The 26,846-nt window shown below is 45.7% G+C and overlaps 1 protein-coding gene across 1 annotated transcript in view; it reads left to right on the forward strand.

Annotated features, from left to right (window-relative positions):
* Positions 1–7,220: 7,220 nt before the first annotated feature.
* NR4A3 (nuclear receptor subfamily 4 group A member 3) overlaps positions 7,221–26,846 on the forward strand; it is a 28,003-nt gene continuing 8,377 nt past the window's right edge. Inside the window, exons 1-7 of the mRNA XM_056484828.1 lie at positions 7,221–7,666; positions 10,158–10,313; positions 12,892–13,778; positions 15,924–16,053; positions 17,033–17,205; positions 22,455–22,654; positions 23,813–23,991. Coding sequence (XP_056340803.1) covers positions 12,894–13,778; positions 15,924–16,053; positions 17,033–17,205; positions 22,455–22,654; positions 23,813–23,991 — 1,567 coding nt within the window. The 5' untranslated portion in view covers positions 7,221–7,666; positions 10,158–10,313; positions 12,892–12,893. The remainder of the gene's footprint in view (positions 7,667–10,157; positions 10,314–12,891; positions 13,779–15,923; positions 16,054–17,032; positions 17,206–22,454; positions 22,655–23,812; positions 23,992–26,846) is intronic.

Consider the following 26,846-nt stretch of genomic DNA (forward strand, 5'->3'; position numbering starts at 1 on the left):
AATAGTTCAAATCCTTTCAGGTAAATGATTCATTTCTTTGTATAAGAGGGAAAAAAAAGAATTACTGCCATTGAGGGGTTTGAGGCCTTGTGCATTAGTAAGAAATAAACAATAAAAGTAATTAGTTTCCATTTCTGTGCCTTTATTTCCTAAACACTCTGTTGTTATTTTACAGATGGGAAACAGCAGGCAGAGGTAAATGAAATTGTGCAAAGGCACCAAGCCAGGACAGAGATGAAACAAAAAGCAAACCTGGAGAGGCAGTTGCCCTGGCAGCTGGGATCTCACTTCTCTCCTCAAACCCCTCATCCTACCAACTGAAGAACTGCTACCCCTTGGGACTTGGGAATGGGCAGTTCAGATGTGACTTGGAAATGGGCAGGTCAGCACAGTAGTAAGAAGACAAAGAAACAGGGAAATAGTAGGAAACCGAGAAAATGCAGTCCAAGAAGAGGTAAGAGAGATAGTAAATGAAATGCAGTGCACAATAGCGTAGGAAGATCCATAGGTTTGGAAATCAAACAAACAGGGTAACCAAAAAGACAATGTCATAAAAAGCAGATGAAATTTAAAAGATCTTAGAAAAAGTAAATAAGTAAGAAGTTGTTGCTTTTGAGGAGCTATCCTTTATCAACACAAATAGAAATTCTGCCAAAAAGGCAGTGCCTGCTGAACAAGCCTAAATGATTATCTGGTATAAACTATTTATTTATTTAATTTTTTTTACAATTACAGAGTTGCATTTGTTTAGTACTTCATGTGGTAAGTAAAGAGATTCCATCTTAGGAATAAAGATTGACAATGCAGCCAAGAATTAAATATAGAAATGAAAGGCCCAAAAGGAAGCCATAAAAATAACTTAAATAATAATTATAATTGCTGTAATTTTATTAATTATGAGATAGACAGAAAAAAATATTAAATTTTGGGGTTTGTAAACCAGTCCCGTGGCCTTGATCCTTTATTAAAATCCATCTCTCTGTAATAAACATTACAGTTTGTGAGATCTTTGCCTAGGATAAGATAAACTTGAGCCTTTTTCTTTTCTTCCCCACTCTCTCATTTTCTTTAAGTGAGCACAATCAAGTAAGATTGTCCTTTTGAAAGTATCAAGGCCAATGTAGTTATTTTGTATCCATTATAAATCCAGTTTAAAGCTGCTTCATTATTATATAATTAATGTACTTAATTTAAGATCCTTCTGAATGCTCCTTCATCTCTTTATTTAATAATCTGCTGTGCTTGCATGTCTGAACCTTGTCTGGTCCTGACTTCTCCCATTCCTAATCAGCTCTTAGGTTGGCAGTAGGAATTATACTCTCAACAGCCCCTCTGCTTAATATGATCACAGTTCAGTCTGTGGGCTTGTCTAAAAGGCAGTTGTTCTATTTGTTAATATGTGACCTCCTTTACTTTTAATTTTGGATCTCCACAACCAAGGAAGAATCGTCTATTGTCTTACAAGCCAGGCAAAGTGAACAGGCTGAGTCAGTCCAGGAATATTCAAGCCTCCCCATCTGTGGTATTGCAGAATTCCAGGGCAATTCCACCAGTTGGTGGAGCTTCTGTCTGGGAAAACAGAGCTATTGTGAACAAAGCATACTGTGCATATTTCTAACATTCATAAAAGACTGGGTTTGAATCATTTGAATCTTTCTCAAAATTTCTTCCTTTGGGGCAAAAATTTCCAATGCATGGCCACGATCCAATTACAGTCCTTTGGAAAGTCTGAGCATAAACCGTGCAATCATGTCTTTAACTAGTTGTGAAAAGAAAAGATAAATGTTTGACTGTAAAAGCATGACAGCAGGCTGGACTATATTGGCACTTCATTTACCCAGGACTAGGACTCGGTTTTAGCAGGGCATGGCCTGCCAAATACACCACCAAAACTAAGATAGACCTTCCCCTCTTCCTCATCATGACCTGTCTATGACAAAGGCTCCTTTCAAGCAAAGGAGGCAGGATGAGTTCCTCTTTCAGTTTGGAAACACAGCAGTGATAAACTGAGTGTCCTGACAACCTTTTGCAGCAGGCTACCTCTCATCTAGAAATGTGCTGGCCTAACATTATAAGGCAGCTGAGGCAGAGATGCTGTTCTAGGCTATCAAACTCTGCTAAGTGTCACTTTGACCAGGATCAGGATATTTTCAAGACTTTAGTCACCTTGATCAGCACCCGAAGGTGTTACATTTATTTTCTGAGTGACAGAATACCTCTGAAGGGCAAGATTCTGACTCAGACTGTGTTTTAGATGATGAGATTAAAAGCTGCAGTGTTTTTTCTAGTGCCCCATGACCACAAATTCTGAAATCCAAATTAATCATCTAACCCTTGCTTGCAGGTTGAGGAAAGAGTACGAAACAGACCAACTTCAATATGATGATAAAGGCCGTTTCCCAAACCCCACCCCTCCAGAGCAAGGAGATGTAGCTTAGGACAGCAGTAAGTCTTAGGCCAGTAGAACCCTACCTCACATATGAGAATTTTCAAAGACACAGCTGGAAGGAGACAGGTGCTACTTTCTGTTGACTCTGTAGCTCAGCCAGTTACAGCACTAGAAAACATTACCCTAGAAAACAGAAGACCTGTGATTCAGCTCCTTTCTTATTTTAAGAAGACTCAAATCCACACTGACCTTTATCTGAAAGAGTGGCCTCATCACCAGGTTATTGGTTGTCTAGGAAGGTATGGAAGGAAAAAGGAACTTTTACATAGAAATCATGCTCAATTAGTCAAGAAAGTTCTCTTAAGGCCATGGCAGAATTTTTATACTATAGGTATGTAATATAAAATAACACAAGCCGTCCTTGGAGCAGGAATGGATAGGATAGGCAGATCTCCATCCTAGCAGACAGCCTGAAGCATTAGACTACAGTGCTTGCATACAAACCTGAAAGTGGTTTCACCACTTCAAACAGGTGGTTGAGATACCACCCAGAATGATGCAGGGATTACAGCAATCTCCTGGGAGGTGGGGAATGTAGGTTGAGTTTCCCCATTCCCACCCTTGCCTTCTTGCCCCAGACAAACTAGGTAAATCTGAGTGTCCTGTCTTCTGTGCATGTACTGAAACTATTGAGCTATTGTGTATTTTAGGTGCACCAGCCAACTGCTCTTCGGGGTTTCCCTAGAATTTGGCATTTAGGCAGATGAACAGTTGTTTTCTATATCCTTGAGGAAGGCAGGAAATTTTATTTAAAAAAATTCCAAGAGGTACGCTTTGCATAGGAGGCTAGACTAGATAGATGCCTTTTCTATGGTAGTATTGAATCTATCCTAGAATGCCCTAGGTTGGAATGGATCCTAAGGACCATCTAGTTCTAACCCCCCTGTCATAGGCAGGGAACCTTCCAATAGAGAGGCTGCTCAAAGCCCCATCCAGCCTAGTCTTCAACACCTCCAGGGATGGAGAATTCATAACATCTCTGGGCAACCTATTCCAGTGCCTTAGCATCCTCATAGTAAAGAATTTCTTCCTAATATCTAATCTAAACCTGCCCTCCTTCAGCTTAAGGCCATTCCCCCATTGTTTTATTACTGACCAATTTAGGTGCCTCTGTATAGATGGCAGCCAGTCAGGATTTTAGGAGTTTGGGTATCCTAACACTAAAGACAGTGACATTTCATTGCCTTGGCCCCAGAAATCTGCAGCCTAAAGATTGGCTCTGGTCTCGGGGAAGCCAAGCAAATTCTGATAAAGAGTTGTCGTCAAGTTATTTGGTCATAAGTGCAAACGTGTGGGTGGGCACTGGAGGTGAACCCCCTCAGCCTCTCCACACTGTCTGCTCCCAGTCTTCAGTCTCCCCAACTCTGGCAGCACCCAGCAAACATCCCTCAACAACCTTCTCCACTTCCTGGAGCTTTATTTTCACCCAAGGCCTCCTTCATACTGCCGCAGGCTTCCTCCTGTTGTTGCAGTGCCTGGTTTTATGATTCCGAGTTATCCAGTAAGCCCTGGGAATGACATCCTCCTGGCCCTCACTCCTGCACCGCCGCCTCCAGCGAAGCAAGCTGTGTACACACCAGTTAGACAATTTGCCTACTGTTTTTCCTGTCCCCTTATCTCTCCCCGCCCCCCGCCCCGGTGTTAATGCTTAATGGATTGGGAGTTCCTTGCACGAAGAACTTCCTTTTCGCCTCATGGGAAGCACGCAGCGTATAGTGAGTGACCTCAGGTCATAAATAACTGCAGGACAGCAGACCGTGCTCTCCCTAGAGGGGACCGCTGCCTTGGATCAGTCGGTGAGCAAGTGCCCGGCTCCCTGCACAACACCCGCATCTGCCCGAGGCACATAGCGCACTCAGTGCCACTTTCTAATCATTTTCTCCAAACATCCCATTTCCTGTTCTTTAAATAGCGCCTCAAAGATTATTTTAAAGGCTTTTAAAACACTCTTGCCGCCGGTTTTGGGTTTGGAGTGGGTTTTGTTGGTTGGGGTTTTTTTTTAGCTTTCTTGCATGACGATATTTTCACGTCGTGGGAGACAGGAACAGCTCGAGGAAGCTGCGAAGTTGCACGGAGTACCCGGGGGAGGAAAGGCGCGGGGGGGGGGCAATACGGTTTCTAGGACAGTCCACCTGGCACCGACGTTTTGTTCTTGCACACACTTTCAGTCCGGAGCTGCGAGTTTCGGGATGACTCTGGAACTTTATACCCCTCTCAGGGGCAGCCCGCCCGGAGCGGGGCGAGGGGCCCGGAGGGCGGCGTCGCTCGGCGGAGTCCCTTTCCCAGCAGAGAGGCCGAGATGCAGAGTAGAAATGACAGCATGGAAAGCGGAGTATTTTTATCGGGGCCAGTGCCCCGGGTGAGGGGTGGGCGGAAAGTGCCACCCTCTCTCTGTCTCTCCTCCCTTGCCCTCAGCCACCCACGCCGGCAGCGGCATCAAAGGGAATCTCCCTTGTCGCGCCGTGTCAGCACCGGGGATGAGCGCACCGGCCCGTCATGGCATTTTCGCTTCTCCCGGCGCTTACTCAACAGGCGGGAGGGGAGGAAGGGCTGGTTCGCAGGGGGGGGGCGGGGGGAGGACTCCCAACCAGCGCCGCTTCTGCCATGAGGTCACCGCGGCGCTATGCGCTGTGCCCGCCGCCGCCCCTGCTCCGCTCCGTTGCGTCAGGCAGGGGGTATCCCCGCCGCGGCCGACCGAGCGGGGCATCCCCGCCGCGGAAACACCCCGCGCTGCCACGCGTGTCCCTCTCCGGCGGGGCAGGGGGGTGAGCCTGCCTCCATCCCCTCCGCCGCCTCCGCACCGTCACCCCCCAGCGCAGCGGGCTCGGGGTCGTCGTTCGGGAATGTCAACAGCGGTTCGCCGGGGGCCGTGCAGGGATGGCATGCGATGCGATGGGGAGGGAAGGCAGCGCACTGCACCGAGGGAATCGCACCGAGCCGGCCACGCGGAGGGGAACTCCAGCCACAGCCACCAAGAGACTTTTTTTTTTTATTTTGGAGGGAGCCGGGTCTGCCCCCTCCACCGCCGTCCGGCTTTCCCCCCCGCGGGGGGGGCTGCCGGGAGGATGGGTGTGCGCGCCGGGGTCCTCGTGCGCTGCCCCGCACTCCACCCCCTGCGCAGAGGAAGCCGGGCGGGGGCGTGGCCCCACGACAATGGGACTCGCCGGCGCTATAAATACCCGCCCGCATCTATATTTGGTTTGGCCGGATCACAACCGGGGGGGCGGGACGGGGGGGTGTCCCAAAAATAGCCCCGCGCGCCCGCCCGCCGCCGCCGCCGCCGCTCAATGGGCTCCGGCCCCGCCCTCTCCCTCGCGCGCGATCCCGAGCGCCTCGCGCGGGGCCCGGCGCGGCTAAATTTAGCAACGCCGCTTGCGTCAATGACGCGGCCGCCGTGCGTCAGCCCCGCCGCGCCCCGCCCCTCGGAACGGGGCCCGCCGCGTCCTGTGCGTGGATTGGCCGCGGCGGCGGCACGAGGGCGGTGACGTGGGGGCGCGGGCTGGCCCCCGCCGGGGGCCGGCGGCGTCCGGAGGGGAAGCGCGGCCGCGCGGGGAGCCCGGCGGGTTCCCCCGCGGGGGGAGCGGGGTCTGGCAGAGCCGCGGTCCTGGAGGGAGGGAGCGAGGGACGCCCCGGCGCCCGCGGAAAGACGACACGCACCGCCTCGGGAAGGGGATCCCGGGGTCGGACGTTGCCGCCGCTCCGCCGGTCCGCGGCGTGCGCCGAGCAGTGCGCCTGCCCCGGCTTTGCCTCCCGGGGAGGGGAGCGCACTCCGCGGCGGTGCCGGCGGCGGGATGGTGCCGCGAGAGGCAAAGCGAAAGTGCCGCTGCTGCCGCCGGTCCCTCGTCCCTCCTCCTCGGGGCGGCAGGCGCCTCGTCCCCCCCGGCTCCCGTCGGCGGGAGATCTTGTTTGGCGGAGTCCCTCTGTGCGAAGCACAAGCGCGGCACCGGCTGTCACGGCTGCGGTGACAGTCGCGAACACCCAGGCTGCCGGCGGTGGATATAAACACGGCACCGGGCACGGCGGCGGGCGGCTGCTGCCAGCGGAGACAGCCGGGGAGTCGTCCGCCTCCAGCCCGGTGCCCCGGGCAGACACACGGACACAGGCAGTAACAAGCAGGCGGCATCCCGGACGCTTCTCAGGGCCGCTCGAACTAGTGCCCGCTGTGTGAGCGGCACCTCTCGCAACCTGCTCCTTGCTCCTGCGCACTGGAAAGTTTCGAAAGAAAAGAAAAAGAATTTAAAAAAATGAAAAAAAAAAAGGAAAAAAATGTAAAAAGTGGGAAAAGAGAAAAAAAGAGGGAAAAACTTAAAAGGCAAAAAGAAAATACGTTTAAAAAAAATGAAAAATAGAAAAGTGAAAGAAACCTTTATTAAGTCATCCTAAAAGTTCCACTAAGTAACCAAGCAAAGCTCTTTTCATTTGAGCCACTTCAATAAAGATATAATAATTTTGTTATTATGGCTATCTTCATAATAATAATAATAATAATTATTATTAATACTATTACGATCAGGCTTGGGAAGGACTCGCCAGGCTGCGGCGGGCAGGCGGCCCCGAGGCGGCCGGCCGGCCGTGCCGTCCCGCTGCCGGCGGCTCAGCACGGCTCTGCCGGAGCTCCGCACCGCTCCGCACTCGCGGCTGTGCGCGGCACGGCTCGGCGCGGCGCGGTGCGGCGGGAGCGCGGCGCACACACTGGGGCGGGGGGGGGGGGGGGTCAGTAGCGTCAGGCTCCCATGGCGTCACTATTGACGTTTCGCATTCCAGCCGCTCTATGGAGAGGCCGCTAGGGCTCCTCTCACATAAATGACGTTCAGAGAGAGGGAGCGGGAGAGCAGCGCAGAGAGGCGCCTCCGTCCCCTCTCTCCGGCGCAGGCACACGCGCACCCCGGGGCACTCGCACCGGGACGCGGGCACAGGTCCCGGCCCGGCTCCCGCCGCACACACACAAAGGCACATCGCGGCGGCGGCGGCCACTCGGCATCCCTCGCCCGCCTGCCTGCTCACTCCCTCCCTTCGCCCGGGGACGGGCTCCTGGCTCCTCAAGCTTTTTCAACCCTTTTCCATGCCTCGGGATAACGCACCCTCTGGACCTGCAGCTACCCGGAGTCTGAGGGATTTTGTGTCTCGGATCCTGCCGCTGGACAGCGCCAACACACGCCTTTAAGGAAGCGGGCACCTACAAACTAGATGTAAAGACGGAACCTCCACAGCAACCGAGTACGTATGCGAGTGAACGGGAGCGGCTGAGGGAGAGGGACAGCGCGGCATGTCCCCACTCCATGAAAGTTACGCCGCCGGGGTAGAGATGCTGGGGAGATGCCGGCGGCGAGCGATGCGGCTCAGCCGACGCGCTGCCGTGCCGGGCTCTCACTGAAACTTTTCCCTCACCTTCCCCCCCTCCTCCCCCATCCTCCCCGTGGATGCTCAATTGCCGCTCGTCTTCCGAGCCTCGCTGCCTTCTCGGCAACTCCTGCCGTGCGCGGGGCACTGCTGCCCCTCGCAAACGGGAGGGCTGTGCTTGAGAGGAACGGAGCGGGAGCCGGAGCCGGTGGTACTAAGGTATTTCTGCTAGTTGTTGTCATGGAAATGATGCTGCCGGCGGCGGCGGGGAGTTTACAGCGCCGGTGATGAATGGCAGCAATTTGTCTCCTTCCTTTAGCCGCGCTTGGGAAATAGGTGGTTCTGTTTGCACAAGTTCAGCTGTCTAATAGGGACGGCGAGGCAGGTTGAGCTCATCTCACTTTGGGAGGCAGCAGCTCCCCTCGGCAGCCCAAAGAGCTCGCCCAAGAGGTAATTGCTGGAATGTGACATATTGTATTGAAATGAGACGGGATGTTTGCACGGCACGTCTGCCCGGCATCTGCTCCTCGGAAATGTGCACTTTTCCCTTCGGAGGTCAGAAGTGGTAACGAGGGGCCGCGGTGCCCCGGCACGGGCGGTACCGTGCGGGGACGCTGGGTTGCGCCGCCGCTGCCCCGCTCCCTGCCCCCGCGGCGCCTCTCGCCTTTGCCTTCTTGCCTTAATAGCTGCGAAAGAAGTTTCAGTCTTGGAAAGAGGCGAGAAAGCGCGGGCGTTGGGTTGTGATATTGTGTGCAGGGACAGTTGTCGGGGCAGCATTATCGCGATAGTCTGTCCCGGGCGGAGATGCCTCTCACCTTAGCGCGGCTGGTTAAGAACGTTGTTACTTAACTTGCAATTTTTGTATACGATGGAATCCGTGCGAGGCTATTTCGCAGGGAAAGGGAGTAAAACACGGTTTTATGTAGGGGAATTGGTGTGTTGGGATAGGATTTTTTTTCTCCAGGAAAAAAAAAAAAAAGTTTGGGAATGAATCGCTAACTTTTATCCAAGCCGCTTCACTCGATTACATTCTTCGCCCTATTTTTCTCTCCTCCGTGGAGACCGTTGTATGCTGGAGTCAAGCCCCGGTAAAAAACAATGGACTAAACCAGACCAGACGGTTTCTTCGGAGGTGAATCTCACGCGATCTCGTGGATATTTGCTGGAGTGACCGTGCGGCTCGGGGCGATCCCTCCCACATCCCCCCAAAAAAAAATCGCCAGCTAACCGGCGGTGGAAATCCAGCACGAAACTTTTTAATTGAATGGACCTTCCCCCTCCGCAGTCCCTCCCGGGTAAATGAAGGTTTCGAAACTCCCCTGAAGAAGTCACAATCACAATGGAGTATTTCACGGTTTCCTCCTCGTATTACAGGGTGGGGAGGGGTGTCACTCGGGGCTGAATGTAGAGTGCACGGAGGAAGAAAAGAGCTTTGACAAGGGTAGTTATTTCCTCCTAATTTACAGCCCTTACGGCCCTGCGCTCCTGGCTCGGGCGGCGGCAGCCCGGAGGGGTGCTGCGTGGTTAAAAGCGCAGCGAGTGTCTCTAGGTAACCGGCGGCTCGGGGGGGCAGAGAGGAGCCCTAGGGCGCTCCGCGCCGAGCGGGAAACCGCCTCGCAGGAGCTCGTGAGGGAACAAAACCCTCGGGAGAGAAAGGGATGAGCTGACAGGCGCTTAACACCGCGGGAGCTGGCGGGGGTTCAAAGGCGAGGGGCTCGGGGAAGGCGAAAGAAAGACAAGGAGCTGGAGAAAGAGTCGCCGGGGAGCGGCTCCCGTGGGCAGGGGCCGGCGCGGCCGCGCATCCCCCGCGCTGCCGCGGAGCCCAGCTGGCAGCGCCCGGAGGTCGGGGGGAGGCGGCTGGGCTGCGCTCCCTTCCCCGCGCCGGCGATGATGGGCCCGGAGACACCGCACAGGGTTAGTTTTAGCTGGACCGGCAGGACACCCCTTAAGTCTGGCCGGCACCTTGCATAGTAACTCCCAGCCTGCTTTTCCCCGGTCTCTGCATCCCAAAAAGAGAAAGTTCTCACGGGGAAGTGGGCGCTCGGGGATGCTGTCCCGCTTGCTGTAGTCACCCCGCCCGGAGTTCTCCTCTTGCCTTCTCCAGGAGAACAAACCGGCGGCTCGGTTGTCCCAACCCGGTGCTCTCTGCCTTTTGTGTGATGAGGGACAGGCAGCCGACAGGAATTCGCTCCCCGGCCGGCTCCCCCTTCCCACCCGCGGGGCGAGGCGGGGGGTCGCCGTGCGATGGCGGGGGACGGTCCCTCCACGTCCCCCCGAGGCGCCGCGCCGGGGGGGAGGCGGGGGCTCCCCTGTGCCCCGCCGGGCACCGCCGCCCCTGACTGTGCCTTGTCTCTCTGCCGGCGGACAGAGCCCGGGTCGGAAGAGCGCCCCCCGCCCAGGCCAGGCCCCGGGCCCGCCTCCGCAGAGAGGTCCCAGCCGGCACCCACCCCGCCGCCGCCGCCGCCCGCCGCCGCCTCCGTCCGCACCTCCAGCCCCACCATTCAGCGCGCAAGATACCCACCAGGTAAGCTGCCGCTCCGGGACAAGGGCGGGAGGAGGAGGAGGAGGAAAGGGGTGCGGGAGGTCCTGGCGCGGCCCCTATCTTTCCCAAATCCCTTTGGCATCATCGGCCCCCGACGTCCCGGGGAGCTTAAATCCCAAAAGGATCTGAGCAGCGCATGCCTTTCGCAGCGCTTTTGGCTCTGCCGTGCCTGGGCACACGGGGTTACGAGCCACTCGCCAAAGATGTGCCAGAATTAAGGGGAAGCTGGTTGGGGGTGTTAGTGTCCCTGTGAGGAGCACAGCTTGCCTGGCGTTAAGCTGGGCGTCCTTTACCCCAAGTTCTCTCAAAGAAAGCAGAACGCCATGGTAATAGCTCCTAACGTCCCTGCTCTGATGCTTTTACCCATTCATTTGGGTTTTGATGACAGGCTGCTCTTCAATGCACCTCCTGTGGGGACTTTTCTTGTTTTAGTATTGTTGCATAAAGAAAATAAATCCCAGGTTATTTACTTTGCAGGGGAATTAATACTGGTGCCCTAAGTGGAAAAGTAGGGGTTAGACACAGACAAGTGCGCTGGCAAAAGGCGAGGTAGGAGGAGTCCCACAGAGCCAGGAGAGACCAGACCTTTAGGTTAGGGATATTTTTTCAGTCCTCCGGTCAGAGTTATTTTAGACTTCTGTTTTTCTACTCCACTTTGTACAGAATTCAGTGGCATAACTCTGTTATGCTCAGAGAAATGCAGGAAAAAAAGGCATAATGATTTGTTCCCTGGAATTCCTGCTCATTTTCTGAGCTAGCCAAAAAGCCTTTTCCTTCATAGAGCTGTGTATCAACATGTCCACTTGTGACATTAGCTGTGAACTCACTCTGTTGTGTTTCTCCGTCAGTTCTCAGTGGAGGTGTGTGGAAAGAATTTCTTTCCCTTTTTATTTGATTAAGCACTGATCACTATGTTTTAAAAGCCAGTCCTTAAACTAACAAATGATAGTGATACGACTTGCCAGGAAATGTGTGTGCGTGGAATGGCATGGACAGAAATTGACAGGGAAAAAAAAAGAGAACAGTAGAATAATACATAAATAACATTGGGAGGCAAGGCTTGGGGGAAGGTTGTCCTGCCTTCTTCTTCAAGCTTTTGAATTTAAGGCAAGGAAGGTCTTAATTTCAGGAAACAGCACTGATTTTTTTTTTTTCTCAGATTTTAGTGTTTTCTCGAGACGAAGAAAGATGTGAATGGTTTGTGACAGCGTGATAATTCAAAATTGGTTCTTAGTTTAAATATGTTTATCTGCAAAGTGGGCAGGAAAGAATTAAAAGCTGATTTAACACAAATTGTGTGGATTCCTGCATGCCAGGAGTGACTATTTTAAAATTGGAAGTGAAAAGAGCTCTTAAAATAATGAGGAAAGCCTCATTATTTTCAAGGCAAGTTTGTTTTTTTTTTTAACATGAATTATTTCTCAAGTGCTTCTGGAATATAAATTACCATGATTAAGAAGAGATGAACTGCACTTAATTTTGATATACATTTTATCCATATTTACTTTTCTTTTTATAAGAAGATTTATACTAATTGATGCATTTTATTCCTCTGCTGTGGAACCAAAATACACCACACACTTTTAGTTCAAGTTGCAAATATTGGCCTAGAATCTCACAGTGTTTAGTCAGGGAAACCTCAGTGAATTGCAGAATTGGGTCTATTATTTCCTGTGACCAGCAAATTACATGGCAGACTAGTAGGAAATGTAAAAGAAAATAACAATCAGATCTTTTCAGCCAGGCACTGTGTTGCTTCAACCATCCCAGCTATCAGTGAACTGCATTAAGTTTCATGACTAATGAATAAAACCAACTGTATTTCTGGCCTCAACCTTGCTTTCCCATGAAAACATAAATACCACATACATTTTATCCTACATTTTTGCAAATTGAAAGGGATGTTGTACCCTCCACTTTTTAAAGGAGAACATTCTACCAGAGATAAGCCTTAAAACTAATAATGAGGCAGCAGCCTTAAATTATTAGCTGACCAGAAATATTCTTCAAAGGTCCAGAGCTGAGTAAGCAAAATTGATGTTTGCAAGTCCTGAGTAGCAAACCTTGTGATTTGAGTAATTCCTCTGACATGCACTGCAGATTCTGTTTCTTTTAAAAGAAATATAATTTTTAATATTATGCATTTGATAATCTCTTTTACCCTTCATGAAAATTTTACAGCATGATTGCATGCACACAGAGATAGATTTAGAGTCATAAACTGTTCTTATTCTGCTTATCTAATTCTCATCGACACCTATGTATATTAAGCAGCAGATGTAGGGTAGCTTGAGATGGATTCTTCTCTCACTGACACTGGTATAAATGCGAGTTTCTGCCTTGACTAGACAAGAGCAGGCTCCATAGTAAGTAATGCTTAGTTGGTCCCTGATGTATATTTCTTGTCGAAAGGAAAAGGCTAGAGGCTAATTTAAATGTCCGAATGGGAGCTGGGTGCGTATCTGGGCTCTGGGAAAGCTTCTAGGGAAGCAGTTTGTGAGGCCCTGGGCCGCGGCCTGGTGCGCTGGGCCTGCTGTTGACGTGCCCTTTGCCCTTGCAGATATGCCCTGTGTGCAAGCGCAGTATAGTCCTTCACCGCCCGGTTCGAATTATGCATCGCAGACCTACGCCTATGGCTCGGAGTACAGCTCAGACATCATGAACCCTGACTATGCCAAGCTGACCATGGACCTGAGCAGTACCGAAATCACCGCCACTGCCACCACCTCCCTTCCCAGCTTCAGCACCTTTATGGAGGGTTACTCCGGCAGCTATGAGCTCAAGCCTTCCTGCCTCTACCAAATGCAAACTGCCTCCTCTGGCCAGAGGCCCCTCATAAAGATGGAAGACACCCGGCTGTCCCCATACCAGCCCTCGCTGCCCCCATCTACGGACGAGGGCATGCCCAGCACTTCCATGTACTTCAAGCAATCTCCACCCTCCACGCCCACCACACCCGGCTTCCCCGCTCACCAGGGCCTGTGGGACGAGCCGCCGCTGCAGCCCACGCAGACCTGCCTGCCTCCCGGCCACCTGATGGACGCCGCCCCCATGAAGACCGTGCCTCCACGCTTCCCTCTCTTCCACTTCAAGCACTCGCCTCCGCACACGCCGTCCGCGGCCGCCCACATGTGCTATGACCCGGCCTCGCTGAGCCTGCCGCTGGGCTCCGACAGGCCCGCCGCCAGCCAGGCTCCCATGGAGGGCCATTCCTACGGGCTCCACCTGGCCAAGAGACCAGCCACCTTAGCCTTCTCACCGCTCGGCCTCAACGCAGCCACCTCCGGCCTGGTGGGCGAGAGCAGCGGCAGCGGCAGCAGCGGCCTGCCGTCCCCGCCCAGCAGGAGCTCCTCGTCCGGGGAAGGCACCTGCGCCGTCTGTGGAGACAATGCCGCCTGCCAGCACTACGGCGTGCGGACATGCGAGGGCTGCAAGGGCTTTTTCAAGGTGAGAGCTCCGCGCTGTGCTCCCCTCCCTGCTCCTCTCTTCCCACCCGCCTGTCCTCACGCGCTCCTGGTCCTGACCCGGGGCTTCAGGGTGTGTTAAAACCCCCCAGCAAGGTGGAAGGGGCACCCAAAGTTTTTGAAGAAGGAAAGCCTTTTGTAAGATAAAAGGATCAGCCAGTCTCTGCTGAGAAAAGGCCATGGTGGTGACCTGGGGAACCATATCTCTGTTGCAGTGAAACATAGGTCACCCCAGTTTAAGCTATAAACTGTACTTATTCTGTAGAGAAACTCATCTGGAGTGTATTCAGCTTGGGTTTTTCTCAGTCACCAATTCCAATTATACTTTGTTTTTAGATGAGAAAAGAAACCCTGAGATCGAAAAGTCCGTTTAGTATTTTAGGTGGCGGCAGCGGTGCCGTTTGTTGTCCGGTTGGCGTGAGGGGGAATGCAGGGTGGTCAGCACCAGAGGAAACTGGTGGGACAAACCCAAGCACTTGTAGTTGCTTTTGGTTGCTGCCTTGTCATTACCCTTCAGCTCAGGAGCCAGGGGAGTCCTCACCAGGGGAAAGCTGCCTGCAGAGAGTGACTAAGCACTGCTCAGGGTCCTGCTGCCTGCTCTGCAATGAAGGCAGCTTTGCAGCTGAATAACAACATAAATAACTTACACACAGCAGTTTCTCAGTGGAAACTTTGTGCTTATATTTTCAAGAGTTTAATATGCTCTTTTAATCTTAGGTTTGGGGGCTTTGTAATTTCCTTCCAGCAGACTGAGTTCAGGTTCCAGAATTATTAATTATTAATTTCAGAAATAGCTTGTTTAAGTGAAGAGCTTGTGATTGACTATTGGTAGAATGGTTCTGGGCAGCAAGGTTAAGATTTGAAATGTTTGGGGTTGATTTTGTATATTTCTTCTTGCTAAGATAGCAGTTATGCCACTGTTCTGATAAAAGATACAATGGGAACAAAAACAGTCCCAAAATATTTGGGGGAGGGCTTACAACATTTTTTTATTGTAGGTGGAGCTGTCAGTATTACTTAATAATAATCCTTTGGCCACATAGTAACATGTATGTCTCCTATAAAACTAATTTTTTTATTTAAATATAACTAGAAAGGGGAACACAAATAACAGGAAAATAGCAGCTCTTATTATCCCAAACCTGCCCCTCTGGAAATCAATATCATGTCCTTGAGTTGTAACAGTACCTTATTCTGCAAAATCAAACTGTTTTCAGCTCCAAATCACAATGAACAATATTTACTGTATCTCTTATATTTAGTACATTGAGGTTGTTATTTGATAGCGAATGCAAATTATGGAATAAAATTTATCCATTAATTAAAGTGCAGGTTAAGATTTAATATTGAATGTTGAGTTGATAAATTTGTTCCTGGTGTGTTTTCTAGTAATTTTTTGGATGTTATTTATTGATGTATCTTTGATTTTAAGTATGGCAGCATGATACCTTTTTGTATTAATATTTGTTGCATTTTTCCAAAGCTTACCAGGTTTCTACAAATTTTAATTTTGTTTTATTTTTTTCAACATGACTTTATAGTTAATTAAATTTACATAACTATGTCATCATTCTGTCTTTTTTCCTCAGGTCAGGTTAACTTTCCCAGAGTATTTAGCCAAACATATTTTGTAGGGGTTTCTGGTATTTTTTTATTTTTCTCCCTGATGATTTTAATGGCTAACCAAACCAGTTATTGTTGTATTTGACTAACAATAGTGATAGCAAGAGAAGTACATTGCAGATCATTTTGATTTTATTTTAATAAGGTCAGCAATAATCAAGGGAATGAACCAAGTAGAAAATTGTTCCCAAAGGGATATTAAAAGCGGAGATAATCTAATCCCCAAAGGTAGATGTGATGACCTGGTAATTTCAGATATGATTTTATCATTCAAAGTTGCCTGTCTCCAGAGACTTGCTTCAGAACAATCCTAGATGATTTTCATTGTCAGCAGCTAGCACTAATAAAATTGTTTTTCCTGCAGGCTAGTGTGTTAGGAAATTAATTTTATCTAATTATATGAATTGCACTGTCACTTTTCATGTTGTAATTAAAACACATTTTGTCAGGTTCTAAGTTGCTCAAGAAACGATCAGTTTACTATTTTTGTGTTGCATTTTTGCAGAGAACAGTTCAGAAAAATGCAAAATATGTTTGTCTGGCAAATAAAAACTGCCCAGTGGACAAGAGACGTCGCAACAGATGCCAATACTGCCGGTTCCAGAAGTGTCTCAGTGTCGGCATGGTTAAAGAAGGTAAGGACTCTGGCTATTTATGATCCAGAAAACTAAATTATGAGTAATGAATCTCTGTGCATGTGTGTGTGTGTGTGTGTGTGTGTGTGTGTGTGTGTGTGTGTGAACATGGATGTCTCTGCAATAAATTTGACAGTGATGAGATTAATAACTTACCCCAAAATATGTGCATTTATGTAATAATGTATTGATTTTGTGCTTTTCACCCCTATTATCATATTTAGACTATAGACCCCAGAGTTCAAGAACAGCAAGGTCACAAGAGGATAATTTGACAGTGGCCAAAATGTCTCCTTTATTAACTTTGAACATTGCTCGATAATGCTGCTGGCTTCCCCATGTTATCTCACTGGGGGCTGCAGTGGATTGTGTGCGTTTTGACATAGGATCTTGTTTCATTCCCATAAGCTGATTGTAAACTTGCAATTAATTTAAATGGAAACAGGATCAACTCATTAGTCCCAATTCTGCAAATATTTAAGCATGCGAGTAATACTGTGTGAGAAGTCCCATTGCAGATACTTGACATGGATAATAGAACCTATGTAATGTGACCGTATTTTTTCAAATGCTTCAAGAAAGCTAAAATTACTTTGAATGAATGCCTCTGCCATTTCAAAGGGACGCTGGTAGTAGAAACACTAAAATCTATGTTTTAAAGAATTCAGCTTTTTTTCAGCAGAGTGTCACGGGCACACATACACAGGCACACTGACATGCTGCAAACAAAGCATGGACACAAGGAACACAGTTGGGCTCTCACTGAGCAGCTGCATTGCTGCTTACGATCATAGGTCTGACACAGTTCTGGTGCCATTTGTGTTCCTTTGCAATCAAAGGCATCAAAAGCATGTGCTGAAACTGGAGAATGCTCTTATTTTTGCTGGTCTGGCCACTGTAAGGAAAGCAGGATGTTCATTCTGATCCATCATTTGCTGGTACCTTCACAACTGATTCCCTTGGGATTTTTTTCACCCAGTTGTCCGTACCGACAGCCTGAAAGGGAGAAGAGGTCGGCTGCCTTCCAAACCAAAGAGCCCCTTACAGCAAGAACCCTCTCAGCCCTCCCCGCCCTCTCCTCCCATCAGCATGATGAATGCCCTCGTTCGAGCTTTAACCGACTCCACGCCCAGGGAGCTGGACTATTCAAGAGTAGGTCTCACTTTTCTTTCCCTGTTTGCTTTCCGCACAGAAATGATTTGCGAGCTGCATTTCTCCTTACCGGCTGGTTTGCCAAAATGAAATTAAGTGTGAAATTTGGATGAGGGTAGGAATCAGTCCAGCCAGCCGTTGTCTTTTTGTGATAGGTGGACGATGAGAGGAAAGGAAATGCGGTAGATATTAGTGTTAGTAACTGTTCAGTGTGAGGATCTCAATCACAAAACAATCTAATAATCTGCAGTATATTCAGTGGCTGAGTGAAAGCAAAAATGCATGGATAAATAGAGCATTCTTGCAAAAAGACTGTGCCAAAACATGATCAATTATGATGTCATTGATCAACCACAGGCAGTACTAGTGTGACTGATATCTTAACTTCCATTTTCTGAAGGCTAAAATTTAATAGCACTTCCCTAATATTCGGATAGAAGGGTTGCAGAGTGTGACACTGGATGGATAGGACCATTCTTGTTGAAATCAACAGGAATTTTGTCATTATTTAAATGAGAACAGGGTTGGGTTTGCATAAAATTTAGCATAAATATTCCTTCAGTAAAACTCACATTTTTAAAACAAGACTTTTAAAATTAAAATTCTGAAAAATCAGCAAAGCTTTACCAAAGATTATATATTTTGTAACCTTGTTCTTTAATGTATCATAGTCTCAATTTAAATATTCATGGAATATTCTGAAAGCTGAAAAAAAATGTTCTGTAATTATTAAAATACAGCATTGAAATGGCTTGTTAAATACAATTTTTAGGCAGGTTGATATAGGATAAGAAAAAAACTACATCTATTGTAAAACAAGATCAAATTCTTCCCCCATAAAGAAACATGATTAAATTTGAAATTGTAAAAAATAGCAGCTGTACTCAAACAAAAACTCCATTGGCCATTTATCACTTGTTGCTAAGTAATATTTAATCCTAAAGCATATTTAATACAATTATATAAAAATTACATTATGCTATTTTAGACTTTACTTATATATATAATTTAGCAATTTAAAGCATGCTGTAACATATTTTCTTCAAACTAATCTGTAAGTATTAAATAACATAATTTTTCAAGCTGTTACCAAGAATCTAGCTGTTCAGTTTCTGACAACCTACTATGGGGAGAATGCATTAGCCATATCTACATAACCTTAACTTACCCAGAATGTCTCAAAGATCATTCTGCAAATACCAAGGTGTGTGACAAGCTGTGCTCTTTGCTAGAAATCTGCTGGGTACCACAGAATTACAGAAGTCCAGGGGCCATAGTTTGTATTTTTTTATTGATATAAAGTTATTTTGCATTTACAGAAAACTGAACAAAAATTATGTACTTTCATGTGACTTTTCTCTTTGTCCTGCAGTAATTATTTGTCTTTTAATGAAAACAACCCACAGATTTAATTGCTGAACAATTCTGTTGGACATTACTGGGAGCATATGATTGACAGTAAATTGATTTAGTCTTGGTAGCTAAAAGATTAAGTATGATTATCTGTTAGAATATATTAATGCCTAAGTTTTTCTTTACACTAAAATATATAATAGTCTGTTATGCCCAGCAGTACTGAAATGACAAAAACATTCTACAAGAAATTAGTAGATTCTTAGGTTTTTCATAGACCCTTATTTTGAAAAGTTAGGGGAGGTCAGAAACAAATGCTATGTAAAGAGCAGGATTAACTGAATTTAATTAATTCAATGAATTTAATGAAACATGCCATAAACACATTGCAATGCTAAAATATTCCTATGAATATTTTACCTGTAAAAACTAACTTACACATTTGGCACGTTCAGCTAGGCTGTGATCCTGCTGAGCACCACAAATGGGCAGATCTGGAAACCTGGCTTTGGAGTCAGCCCTGACACTTCTGCAGATATGACCTTAATGTTTAGCATGGTCTTCATGTTTACAAGCTATAATATCTTGACCGTCTTGAAAATACTGATAAAAGTTTCTGAGAGAAATGTGTATCCCTTCCATCCAGAAAACCCTGTAAACATACACACACACACAGAGCAACCCAGAAAAAAATAAACAAACCAAAAATAAATTACATAAGCTAAAACTTTTTACACCAAAACATTGGAAACAGTTCTGTTCAGAATATGGCTGCTTTTCATCTCAGCACTGGTTTTAACTTACCAGTCCACAGCGGTGGTATATTTAGGTACTTGGTTTCAAAAGGCAATTGCCAAGGGCCGTAGTCTGGTCTCACACCTGTTTACTGGTACAATTCCCTGAGTTTACACTTTTAAGGGAGTGACATGAGAAACTGACCCTCTATCTTATCATTCTTACTGATGCAGAGCAGGCACCAACATAAATCGAAATGTTGTCTTTTCAGAGGGGGAGTGCAGTATTTAGGCAATAATCACCCCCTTCCTGGGCCACAAAATAAGAACATACCGTGGCTTTTGGAAAAATGAGTGTAGGCTCTTGTCTGTGCAAAGAAGTTATTGTTAGGCTTTTGCAGCTGTAGCCGTCGATGAAGGACTGATGAAAGCAGGCAAAGGGCAGAGCTAAGTTGTGCTGTCGGGCTTCCCAACCTCAGGCTTTCCAAATCTCTTCAGATATAACATACAAGTTAATGTGGCTTGCTGCACATGCAACCCCCTCCTTAAGTAACAGTCATATTTCATTTAATTGCCAAAGGAGCTCCAAGGAAGGGAGGGGGCAGAGCTCTGTCTTTTGTCTTTCTCCTGGTTTGCCTCCAGTTTGCAGGGGCAGGTTTAGAAATACAGATCGGAGGGAGCCCTCCCGTCCTGTGGCCTCCTGACCAAGGGCAGGATTGCCAGCTGTCTTGGTCACAAGTTAGGTCAAATATCACTTCTTCTCCATTAAATAATCATGGAAAAAACCCACAACTGTGGTGCATGAAACAGAAACATACGTATTGTTTATGGTCACTTGTATCCTCCTAAGTCTGTTACAAGTAAATAATATTTTACTTTAACAACTCTGTAAGTGCTAATACTTTATAGCAAGCAGTGATGTATTGCAGCAGCTAAAAATTACACAATTCCATATAATCTTTTACCTTTCTTCTGAAATTGCTCTCATGGGATTGGCTATAATAAAAAATACAGGTTATAATTTTTTAGATGCATTTAATATGATTTAGTGCCCAGTGTGGGATAAACCACAGTGTAGCATTCACAGTTACACAACATAATGCAGCATTCAGCTTCATTAGAAAATGTTAACACTTGGCCTTACTTTTTCCAAAGGAATATTTTATAAATATTGGGAACAAATTAACACCTGGCATAATTATGCTGAGCTGTGATGAGTTGTATTTAGAATGAACCCATTCAGAATGGTTAGTATCTTTTTTATTTTCCTTTTCCTTCTTTACTGCTCAAAGGATCAAGAATATGCCTTGGCTTAGCAATACCTGTTGTGAGGCAGGAGTTTCCATCAGTCTGTTTAGTTTCCCTGTGTAGTAAGAGTCATAGGTCAGCCCCTGTGTAGCAGAGCACATCTCCCAGAGCCAAAATGCACACTTGTTGTGGCTTGCTCTGCAGCTTGACTTCTAGAGGGTCCAGAACATGCACAGTCTCTGAAAAAGTAAATTGTCTTTTTCTGCCCATTAATGACCTCAATTGCTCCATTCACATGGGAATCTGAACACATAAATGATACAGCATACAGGTTTTTCTACTGCTGCTCCCCATCTTCTCTGTATTGTGGCCTCTACCTGCCTCAGTGTCACAGGATCCTTTGGAGCAGCTGAGGCAAAATCTGTCTTCATATGAACTTTATAAGAAGGGACTGCACATGTTTCATCAGCTGATTAGGCATGTGAGCTGGAACTTACTGTGAGAAACTCAGGCAGTTAGGTTGGGTAAGCAGAACAGAGTCACTAAGAGCTAGTACCAGGACCCCGATACAGACAGAGATCTCTAGGATTGCTGTGGTTCCCCCGTCAGTCAGCAACTCTGACATGGTGTCCTTCATCCCTTACCTGCCAACAGCAACCAGCTCCAGCTAGGAGAGGCAGAGTACAGGACAGCTACCTGAGAAGTTCTGGTTGCTGCCTCATCTCTCTGTCCTGCACAGAGGTGACTTCTGGATTGCAGTTAGCAACTTGGGTGATATCTGCAGGCCATGGTTGTAAGATGGTCCTCCCAGGCTGCCAGACACTGTTATTGATGGGGAGAGAGTTTTTTCTGCTTCCACTCTGGCTTGGAGAGTTGCTAAAGTGGCCTTCAGGCTGATGGGCTCAAGCCTAAGTGCATGTGGGCAGTTGTTTCCAATGGTATGCAGGCTTCTTTTAGCTGTGGAGACTACCTCAGCCTTTCTTTGGCTGAACCCTTAAGAGAGAGTGGCTATGAAGTCTCTCCCAGAAATAACCCAGCAGGTGTCTGATGATGAGGATGTTACTACAATAAATGCCACATTATTTAGTACCTGCTCAGAAAACCAGCAGCACTTTCCAAGCACAGAATTGGACTAAGCCTCAAAAGCTCCTGTTGTATTTTCTGCCAAGAGAGAGAGAGCAGTGTCAAAGGAGTGACAGGGATCTGCTGGTGATGAAGTAGGAGATAGTGGGGAGGGAGCTGTCAGAGGGTCACAGGGAAGCTGAGCAAGCTGAGACTGTCAAATGGTTGCCTGGAAGAGTTATGGCCACATAAGCAGGATAATAGGTTCTGCTGAACCTCAAATGCTTCAATTTGAAGGATAAGAGGTGATATGGGGCAGCTGGTTTACTTTGAACCAATCCTGTATTCAAATGAAGCAATGCTGCATGTGTCAGATAAAACGTGATTTATCTTATGTGTCTCTATCACTGTCAGATAAAATGCACTTTGTGAGGTTTTGGAAGAAATCTGCATTTCTGACATACTGAGACAAATTCATCAATGGGAAAAGTGTTTCATTGTAGTAAGCCAAATAATGTTCCTCTTCTAGTGTGATGCAAATTATCCTAGCCACCAGGTTTCTATTTCTGTTTAATAATAGCATGTAGGTACTTGTAAAATGTGATATTATATTTTAGTTATAAATCTGAAATTATTTCTATACAAATGGAAATATTTTTGTAATATCTATCTGAATAGCAAAATGCCTGTAGGTAACCAAATAAGTAGGTAGATGTAGACCTATTTTTTTATGTCTTTATAAATAATACCAGCTTTGCCACAGAAGGAAATGTTGTCGGGCAAATAATGCTGTATGTTTCACAGAATGCCCTTAAATGCATATAACCTTGTTTTCTGTGGCTTTCTTTTTAGTACTGTTCCACTGATCAGGCTGCTGCAGGCACAGATGCAGAACATGTACAACAATTCTATAATCTCCTGACTGCCTCCATTGACATAACTAGAGGCTGGGCAGAAAAAATCCCAGGATTTACTGACCTCCCAAAAGAAGATCAGACGTTACTCATAGAATCAGCTTTTTTGGAGCTGTTTGTACTAAGACTCTCCATCAGGTAACTATTTATTTCATTTCCTCTTAAGATGATGTGAAAAGTCATCCACATGAATATTTTTAAGGAATAAATATGGCACTATCTTTGAACATTGTCGTTCGTAAAAAAAAAAAAAAATCAACAATGTCTGCATACAAAGGATATGGTGTTTAATTTGTTTTACACAGCAGGAAGAATCAAGAAGGTGATTTAAAAAGAGATCATAGGTGTCACTAATGTGCTTCTATTATTTGATCTGTCCCATCTTCCTACATAGTAATCAAAATTGATCCTCAGGTACTATTTGAGCAAGTCTGCTTTGTACTCATAAGTATGAAATATAGAAACACACTTCAAGTATGAAAGTTTTTTCTTTTCCCTTTGTCATCTGTTTTTGAAAGGGATGAAGAAGATTTAAAATCTTGTTCAGGTTGGTTTTCTTCTTAATACCAAGTCATTTAATAGAGTGAGATGCTGTTTGTCAGTCTAGCACTAGTTAAGACACTTTACCAAATCCACTTTCAGGCACAGGCAAAATTGCAGACTGGTGATTTTAATTATGCCCTTGTTTATTTAGGTTGAAAATTACCTTTGCATGTGTTTCTTTAAACAAAAATATTGGTAAAAGAGAGGAAAGAAGAGGAGAGCTTGGCTCTTTTGCACAAAGGTTTTCATTTAAAATAGTTTATGCAGTTATGTGTATTGTCCTACATTACTGCATGTGCTCTCCATTGGTTTTTTCCTTGCCAATTTTTACAATCTGAAAAATGCAGATGATACTAAGTAAATGCTGAAAGTGCAGAACCTATCTTTTTTATTAGTTTTGTATGTCAAAATGCACTCACTTAGTATTCTTTTGGTTCAAACATACAGTATTTAATGCAAAATGTCTTCTCTGTTTATGCCTTTGGGCAGGACCAAAATCTTAACTAATTAGACAGTCTACACCACATGCTACAGCTAACCTCAGGCTTATAACTCTACCAAGTAAGCAATCACAGAAGCTTGTTTGTTGTACTTTGGCCCCAAGGGAGAAACATATTGTCAAACGTGAATGCCCACATATGTCTCAGGATAATATGCCTTGGATTTTAAATGACAGACGCTTCAATACTGGTTATGCATTTTTCTGCAAAGTAGAAGATGCATTTATAATTTTTTCAATTGTTTTTATTTGAGGTCTGATACTGCTGAGGATAAGTTTGTATTCTGCAATGGACTCGTGCTTCATAGACTTCAGTGCCTTCGTGGATTTGGGGAGTGGCTCGACTCTATTAAAGACTTTTCCTTAAACTTAAAGAGCCTTAACCTTGATATCCCAGCCTTAGCAAGTCTATCAGCTCTAACTATGATTACAGGTAAGTGCTCCTTTGTTGACAGAGAGCTTTAGACTCTAGTGCTTTGCTTTATTGGATTCAAGCAGTTTCAGTTAATTTAGCTATATTCAGGGTGAAGTGATAATGATTTTTAAGCACTGGCATGACCATATTGAAATTGTGGAATAATATTAGGCTATCAGACACCCCTCTTAATAAGTAATCTAACTATTTCTTTGCAGCTTCATTGTTTTCTTAGAGCAGCCTCTAAAAAGCAAACTGTTTCCAATCAAATTGTGTAGCTCCTACAAAAATATTCAAGATACTTGCTGAAGTTCCAGAAAATCTTAATGAAATTACCAGAGCTAGGTCTTCTGTGTAGGCATAGTAATATCAAGGCAGCTTGAGACCTAGAAGCCATACAGCTAGTGTAGCTCATCTCTCAGCAAGGTAGCTAGACTAGAAAGTGTGCTCCATGAGGGCAGGCAGGCTGCTTTTGGTAGCCAGGCTAGCCTAGGTATTCCATGTACTGCTTTTCTGAGGGAAGAAAATCAGAGAATAATGAGAAAAAAGTCACATTCCGCAGTTGTACAAAAGCTTTTAGGTGTGCATGTGACCATATGACCCTTTCTGCCTGCCGGGGCAAAATTTACATTTACATTACAGCAGGAAACTAATGTCAGAATTTGCCAAATCTGTCCAGTAAATACAAAATAGGGGAATAGAACCTTTTAAAGTGTAATTTTTGCATTCCTGAAGCAATAAAGCCTTGGGCATCTTGCAATAGAAGAGTCATGGCTGATGGCAGCAGGAGTTGGGAGAAAGGGTGTCTGACAGCCACACAGCAGAATTTGGAGCAGAAGTCATCTCCACAAAGAGCTTCACACTCATATCAGAAAAACTGGCAGTTTAACAGTGTAATTGTGTCATCAGTGTGAGGCAGGGCTTCAGTGTGCCCTGAGCTGAATCTTCCCAGGGATGCTTATAAGCTCCCTTGATTTCCTTCTGCATTTCAGGCATCCACTACTTTGCAGGCAGTGGCCTCAACAACACCACCTGTAGTCTTCATTTTACCCAGGATGTGATGGTGTCAGGGCAACCCTGAGATAAAATACTCGGTGACAGATACGAAAAATAAAATTGGCCAATTCCTGCTGACATTTGTGGAGCAAAGATTTTGGTTTCAGAGTTTGCACTGTACACTGCCTTCCTGCATTTTGGTGAAGGGTTAGTGTATATATGCAGTTCTTTGTTTCTTAAGCATTTTCAAGTTTTTTATTTATTTCTGTTGATTTCTTCTGCAGTTGGAAAGGGTACTTTAAGATCCAGGTTCTGTTTCCTTTGATAAAACATTTAAGACCAGAATAACTAATTGAAGCTGCTTTACTCTGTATAAAAAAAATCCCTGTATAAAAAAAAAAATTCCCAAAATAAGTGGTATGTTAAAGTCAGAAAGAACATTCCCAATTTATTTTTTTCTCATCCACTGGCATATGTTCACACCTACTTATATATATGTACTATAAACACCTATATATATATGTTCATATATGTGTATGTGTCTGCATACTTTTTTACATACATAATGCATTTATGTATGTATATGCATTCAGATATCTCTAAATCAAGGATAGGTGCTGCCCCTCTATATATATACATACAGGCATATATGCTCATATATGAGTGATTTAGATTATTTACTATATATGAGATGTGGTTTTTAGGTAGCCATAGGTACTGTGTTCTTGATTATCCTCCTGGAAACTGAGAATGTGCAAGTTGATGAACAGGATTCCCAATAAACTAAGTGAATGTAGTAAAAAACAAATGTATAGGAGGGAAACTTACTCCTCTTACAAACCCATGTTCTGTTTTAACATGGTAATTTGTTCAGTTAAGCACTGCTTGCTTACCCTTACATAAGGGGTCAAAGTTGTTCAGTGTCTGGTTCAGTTCACCCTAGGATAATTAGAAATAGGTTTTAATTTGGTACATCCCACCTCTCTTCCTTTTCTTGATCACAACACTTCCAGGAGTTTGCTATATTGTGCTGGTCTTCCCAAAGTTTCGAAACAAATAGAAGCAATTGTTAAAAGGAGACAATTTCTGTACATAGAAGCTTTAAGATTTTCTTTGTTTGTCAAGCTTCTCATGATTTTCCTTTCTGTGTGATGATGTTTAAAATTAATGTTGTTTTCTGCTTATTCTTTTATTTTGTGAGGCTGGTATATCTCTGCTGATTTGGTCTAAGGACAGCATGTATTTTCATGTGATCTAAATTAGCCCAAAGCTCTAGTGACTTATATTCACAGGTTTCAGATGTCCAAGGGCAGTTAGCTAACTCAGGGCCTCAGCCAGAAACTTGGTCACCTGAAAATGGATAGCATTGTATAATGATGAACAATATTAAAAATAAAGCATGTAAGAGGAAATCAGGTGATTCTAGCTACTGTATTGAAATTTTCTTCAGGAAAGCCTTGAGATTTGGGTCTGATGTGGCATCCCATAAGAAATGGCTTCTTTTCTCCTCCCTGCAGTTTGAGTATGACAAGACATGTGTTGGCTTTTCAGCTAGTCACACCAGAAGAGAAAAAATAACAAAGAGAAAATTTGAAAAGATAAAACCTGAAGAGGTCTGAAATTTTTAAACATTGTTTTGAGGCTTGGCTTAGATTTAGATGGGTGGTTTAGGTGCCATTCTTTATCTCCAGGGAAGGCACCCTTTTTTCCTGTAACGGATTGCTGGAAGCAATGGGTAGTCAGCAAACTCTTCAAGCCCTTTCTGTGAGTCAGACCAAGGAAGAGCAACCTTTCCCAGGAACATAGGATATCTAGCTATTAACTACCACTGTCTTTTGTCTTAAGACAACTTGATGTGTTTCATGGGCCACAGAATG

Source organism: Oenanthe melanoleuca, chromosome 2 (assembly GCF_029582105.1).
Source record: "Oenanthe melanoleuca isolate GR-GAL-2019-014 chromosome 2, OMel1.0, whole genome shotgun sequence".
NCBI classification, from domain to species: domain Eukaryota; kingdom Metazoa; phylum Chordata; class Aves; order Passeriformes; family Muscicapidae; genus Oenanthe; species Oenanthe melanoleuca.